This window comes from Lolium rigidum, chromosome 5, assembly GCF_022539505.1.
Source record: "Lolium rigidum isolate FL_2022 chromosome 5, APGP_CSIRO_Lrig_0.1, whole genome shotgun sequence".
Taxonomy (NCBI): domain Eukaryota; kingdom Viridiplantae; phylum Streptophyta; class Magnoliopsida; order Poales; family Poaceae; genus Lolium; species Lolium rigidum.
Window position 1 is genome coordinate 19,727,221 of NC_061512.1, and position 6,190 is coordinate 19,733,410.

Consider the following 6,190-nt stretch of genomic DNA (forward strand, 5'->3'; position numbering starts at 1 on the left):
GACACTTTTTTATAGAAACTTTTGTGAAACACTTGTGCCATAATGTTACCTATGTGACCATGTTCTTGTGGGGGTAGGTGCCATGCTTTACGGGTTAAGCCAAGGCCAATACTGCAATCAAGCGTCGCAAATTCAACTCGTCGTTCAGTGAGCCGCGAGCAGCTTGTTTATATGATCCTAAAGCCTACCAAGGATTTCTCCAACAAAGTTGTTTCACTGAGTTTTTTCTTGAGCTCTACCAATAAGAGGGATAAATTGTGTGAACGACACCTTGAATATATCCTTTGAAGACACGGTTGTTTTGTGCTGGAAGGATTGGATGAAAGCAAGGTAGGAACGAGAAACGGTTCATTTATTTCTGTTTTCCTTTGTTTAGTTTTTCCCTTTTTCCCAACAGGGGTTGACGGTGACTAAGACTTATCCATGGGTTTACTTTTATATATTCGATACTTCCTCCGATACAAATTAGTTCCCACAAACTTAAGAAAATGTACCACAAATTTAGTTTTTTCCCTTTCCCCCTCTTTAAGCAAGTTTTCACCATTTGCCAAAGAGAGTTGATGGTGAATATACGACTTATCCATAGCTTTTATGTAAGAACAAATGTTTTTCTTTCTGGTTTGTACATAAAGAGGTTTTGGAATATTAACATTGTGTGCATTGTATTTATTTTTTCTATTTTATCTTTGTTGCAATTTCTTTCTTTTTTCGAACGGAATTTTCAATGCCTATCCCTAGTCTATGGAATTTATGTAAGGGAGGTTCTCCATTTTATAGTTTCCGCACAGGAGAGGTTTAGTCGAGAATATTAATCTGCCCTATATAGTGAAATAAGGTTAATACTCAACCTTATGCGGCACATAAGATGTAATAAGGATAATACTTAAGGCATTTTTTGATAAAGATGGATGTGTGCATATGTTGATGCAGAGTCCGAGTTTTGCCCCTTCTCAAGAAAAAGGCAGTAGAAGATGATTTGTCAGAGTCGGTCCAACTACAACCTTGAAAAGAAATAGTCGGTCCAATACCAAGTTGTGAAAGGTTAGGCGATATTTCAGGGTGGCGATCGTTTGATTTCTGTTTCACGTTTCCGTGTTGGATGTTGCCTTTTCTTTTCTATTCAGTGCCCAACTAGCGGTACTTGGTGGGCTAGTAAAACCTTGACTGCCGCTGCCATTGCCCATGATCTGAATAACACAGCAATTATGCTCTTGGTAGGCCTGGAATCGTCGATGTGGACGCGCGAGATGCATGATTTGAAGCAGTTCACCCTTGCGCCGGCCGCCGCATGATGCGCCCACAGGATCGTCTCATCGTTGGCTACCTTCTCGAGAGCTTCAGCTTCACTTCACGCGTGACATGCATGCATGTTACTGCAGGTGCATGCTCCCAAACTTGGCCGCCGATGCTGAACATGTCAAACGTGCGTGTGTGCAGTGCTCCTTCGAGACCGTGAGTTGTCTCGACATGGACGTGCCACGCTAATCTCTTTGAAAATGCGGCTCCACACGGCCGGACAGACAGAGTACCGAGATCTCTCATATCTTTCCGGAACAGCGACCTGCAAGTGCGCTGGCGGGTTACCGACATGCTAATTGGACTCTGAATTCGTAAGATGATGGTCCTGTTTCCGAGGCGGCGCCAAGAGGAGTACGCAATGTGAAGTGATAGTACTGGTTCTTCTCTGTCGCTGTCGATCCATCCAGTTCACTCCACGGTGTATATATGTTGTGCTACTGCTGCAGCTCATTGGGCATTCCACCAGTTAGGCAGTGTGTCGTCGGCGGCAGGCAGGCTGGGGAATACTCGTGGCGGCGGTGGTGATCTGAGTAGTGAGGAGCCATGGACCAGTTCGTCCCTGCTGATTGGAATTGGAGCACCAACAATGGAGACGCCCTCGCGCCGTCGTCGTTCGTACACCTCCTGATTCATCTCTTTCATTTTTCTTGGACCAGCCAATCAATCTGACAGTCGTTGTTCCGGCGCGTTGCTGCAGCGCCCAAGACGACGGCCTCGTCGAGCTGCTGTGGTCCAACAGCAACGTCGTCATGCACAACCAGCCGCCGCCGCCGTCGGTGCGGGGGCTGGAGGCGGCCTTCGTAGACGACGACAGCTCACCCGAGATGGAGCTCTTCTCGGAAATCTTATGCCAAACGCCGGCAGACGCCGGCCGCAGCAGCACAGGCAAGCGGAAGCAGAGAGACGCCGCCGGGAGCCCCAGCGAGGTTACGCGGGACGTGGAGTCCGAGTCCCATGCCGAGACTAAGTGCCAGCCGGAGCCGTCGTCGGGCAAACGGCGGCGCGCCGCCCAAGTGCACAACCTCTCGGAGAGGGTACGTAACTTACCAAGTTGGGAATCTTGTTGCTCTTGCCGCCATTGATGAGTGCTGAGTGCTGACCCTGTCTTGGATCATCCGACGGATGCAGATGAGGAGGGACAGGATCAACGAGAAGATGAGGGCTCTGCAAGAACTCATTCCCCACTGCAACAAAGTACGGTAATCCTAATCTCTCTGCAAGCTCTGTTTGGATATTGTGATCAGTTCATAGCAGTGACGATTGGTCGGTCGGATGATCATCTCGTTTCTGTTCTACGCTTCTTGGATCAGACGGACAAGGCGTCGATGCTGGACGAGGCGATCGACTACCTCAAGTCGCTGCAGCTGCGGGTACAGATGATGTGGACGACTGGTGGCGGCATGCCGGCGTCGGCGCCTCCGATGTTCCCGGCTAGCGGCGCCCATCGGTACATGCAGCGGATGGCCTCCATGCGTTCCAGGATGCCGCAGTTCAGGACTAACGTATACAGTAATTTGATAGGTGATGATAGGTGATCGGAGTATTTGATATTTCTAGGAATGGCACTATGGCAGCTTCGTGAGTTTGACGTACCAGCGTACCAGTTTTGAAAGCCAATTTTTTTCCCCTCAAATCCTATCAATATAAGATTCAGTCCTAATGATCTCGAGGACACTACAACAGCTTAGGCAGGCCCCAGTGATTTTAAACGCCGAGGCATGTGTCTAATCGCACTGACTGAGCAAATAAAAGCCGTTAAAGGTAGCTACGTCGGGATAGTGCAGCCACGATATTTTCTTTTCTCATGGCGCATGACGATAAACGGAGCTAATTCAGACGTGGCAGATACAGATCCGTGCTACATTCACAATAGGTACCAGACATTACTTGCTACTACGACGGATCCTAATGTGCGCCTCGTTAGGTCTTGTTTGGTAGTGGAGTATTTATGGGGATTGGTGGGATAATACTCTAGAGGATTTGGTGAAACCCCTACCTTCACCCAATTCCCACAAAACCCCATTCCATATACTCCCGAATCCCCACTCCTAAAAACCTTCATTTGGTTGGTGGGGACTGAAGCACAGCGGAAATTGAAATCAACAAGGGAAATCAACGTGCACTGGCAAAGATTTAATTCTTATACCATTGGCCACACGGCACTGACATTGAAATCTAAACTAATACCAGATCCAACACGGCAGTGACTACAGATAGATAGTCGGGAACCCAGGATACAGAATGTTGTAACAAGTTGTTGTCACAATTCTCAGGACCCACAATAGATCATGGCAATATTCCAAATTCTGACCAACCATGACACTACAAAATGTTGTAACAAGTTGCACCAATCAATAACAAACCCAGTCTTTAGACCAACATCAGAAACGAGCAAACATCTCAGGTGCCATCAGTGGTAGAAACTGCGGCGATATGTGCCACACTAGATGGTAGCGGCGGCTGCGGAGGCTTTTAGAAAATGGAACCTGAACAAAAAAATGCATTGGAATTACTTAGGCATGTAGACACCACAAAGCAAAGTTGTACAAGCAGATAATCACGATGGCTACTGACACATGTCTGGACGACGAGGAAATAAGAAACAGCCGAGATTTAGTGTTATAAACGGTAGCCCAGCAAACTAGCCAGACATATTTGTCAGCGCTGCTACCATGTCGTGTGTTAAGGTATCTGAAGATGAGCCAGTAAACTAGGTGTACATCGGGCAACTGGACACTAAATCACCATGGCAAATTAACAATTACATAGACTACCGTAAAGCAGCGATGTGCAAGCAGATAATCACGAATACGATGACTGCTACTAACGCGTTCAGTTGCACATAGAATGAAATCAGGATGACAGAAGCATAATCATGCATGTAACAGGACATGACAATACTAGAGTGGCGTGACCATGCACATGGCATTTGAAGGAGAAAGGCTACAAGTGTGAATTTTACATGGAAATTGTATCTTCGTACTGGAAGGAATAGGTTGGCATCTGTACGCCAATGCACAGAGTCCAATTCTAGAAATAGTAACCTGCTAACAAACCATCTATGACCCATGTAGAATGTAAGTAGTGTGCCTGTGCCCCCATATAACTAACAATGCAGTTCATAAACTATTAATATTAGGCAAGCAATTACATTGTACAACAGTCTATTTTGTCCTACAACCCATATAGATGCTGGAATTTGGGGCATTTGACCTTTGGCCCATGGCCCATTATCAAATTCTGAAACTCACATGGCCCACTCCAATAATCAGTAGCTGCACTAGTGGGGGCTGAAGTTTAGTCCCACATTGCTAGTTGGGAGAGAGTTGGAGTGGTATATAAGGTGGGCTGTTCTAGTCCTAGTAAGTGAGTGAGAAGAGAGAGAGCCCTCGCGCACTCCTCCTCCTCCGCCGCCCGCCTCATCACGACACGTCACGACGCGACGCGACGCGACGCGCCGCGCCGCGCCGCGCCGCGGGTTGCGGGAATCTCGCCGAGCCGAGCTTATCTTTTTGCTGTTTGGGAAATTAATTGTGTAATCAATTTCGAGTCATTAACGGACGGTTTTTCTGGATCGTGGCTGTGCCGACTCGGACGTGGGCTGCGCCCCACGACCTTCCCGAACCACACTATATAAGCGCGGACTCCAACCCTAGTCAAAATGAGACACATATGCGACTACCCGTTTCCAGTTCATTGCGCCGCCGCCTTCGTCTTTCTCATCCCGTCCGTCGGCGTGCACCGACTGCCGGGACAGTAGGCCTCCGGAACCCTGCCTCTCGTGAACCTGTACGGGTGAGGGGCAATCAGGTTTTTGGGGAGCGCTCAGGCGCGACTACGGCATCACGACGTCGTCATCGGACGACGAGTTCCTCCACACCGACAACTTCTTCCCGGACCTCAGCGACTTCTTCGACAACCTCAACATGGGCGACAACGACGCTGCTGCGAAGTATGTGATCCTGTCGTTTCTCTTTCAGTTTCTGTTAGAGTTCCTTCTTCTAGTTTCTGTGGTAGATGCGATCGGTTTGTCTAGTTTACATGTGATCTGTTCATCTACCTTACTAGTCTGCCTGATTAATTTATTTGTTATTTTCGTAGTCATGATTTATCATTTACTTGTACGGATTATTTCATATGGATATTTGCTTATATATTCAACAATCCAAAAACCTGATTTTAGGCAAATCAATTCAAGCAGCGTTGCTTCCGCTACTCGACGTCCCCTCTTTGATTGTATGCATTACAAGAGGTGACGCACAAAGGCAGTTCTATGGTTTACAAACCTAGGCTGTTTTAGCGCCACAGATGCTAGACCTGAGGGGCCTCTCTCTGCAGAGGAGCAGGAAAAATTTCAGAAGGTTGACGCCATGTTTAAGGCGGCCTTGTTCAGCATTCTTGGGGACAACATTGTTGACCCGTACATGGCTTTCGACCATGGTAAAGATCCGTGGGATGCGCTCGAGGCCAAATTTGGGGTCTCGGACGCTGGCACTGAACTATACGTCATGGAGCAATACTATGACTACAGGATGACTGATGAGCGCTCCGTGGTTGAGCAGGCTCATGAGATTCAGTCCCTTGCCAAAGAGCTCGAGCAGTTTAAGTGTACCTTACCGGACAAATTTGTGGCCGAAGGCATTATTGCCAAGCTTCCTCCCTCGTGGAGGAACTTTGCTACTTCTCTGAAACATAAGAGACAAGAGTTTTCCGTTTCGGATCTCATTGGCTCGCTTCATGTGGAAGAGAAGGCGAGAGCAAAGGACACACGTGCTCGTAGTTTTGAGGGAGGTTCTAGTGCCAATGTGGTACAGAAGAAGAACTTCCAATCTCACAAGTCTAAGAATAAGAACAATGGAAAAGGCAAGTTTGACGTGAAGAACAAATCCTC

General features: G+C 47.7%; 1 protein-coding gene across 1 annotated transcript; it reads left to right on the forward strand.

The window, feature by feature from the left end:
• The first annotated feature begins 1,678 nt into the window (after positions 1 to 1,678).
• Positions 1,679 to 3,153, forward strand: LOC124653654 (transcription factor PHYTOCHROME INTERACTING FACTOR-LIKE 13-like). The gene is made up of 4 exons (XM_047192724.1): positions 1,679 to 1,910; positions 1,997 to 2,333; positions 2,428 to 2,493; positions 2,610 to 3,153. Exons 1-4 carry the CDS (start codon positions 1,843 to 1,845, stop codon positions 2,832 to 2,834), a joined length of 696 nt encoding a protein of 231 aa, XP_047048680.1. The 5' UTR covers positions 1,679 to 1,842; the 3' UTR covers positions 2,835 to 3,153.
• The last annotated feature ends 3,037 nt before the right edge of the window (positions 3,154 to 6,190 follow it).

Coding starts and splice junctions, on each gene's coding strand:
- LOC124653654 (XM_047192724.1), top strand. CDS start 1,843: ATGGACCAGTTCGTCCCTGCTGATTGGAATTGGAGCACCAACAATGGA. Junction 2,334..2,427: donor TGCACAACCTCTCGGAGAGG/GTACGTAACTTA, acceptor CGACGGATGCAG/ATGAGGAGGGACAGGATCAA. Junction 2,494..2,609: donor TCATTCCCCACTGCAACAAA/GTACGGTAATCC, acceptor TTCTTGGATCAG/ACGGACAAGGCGTCGATGCT.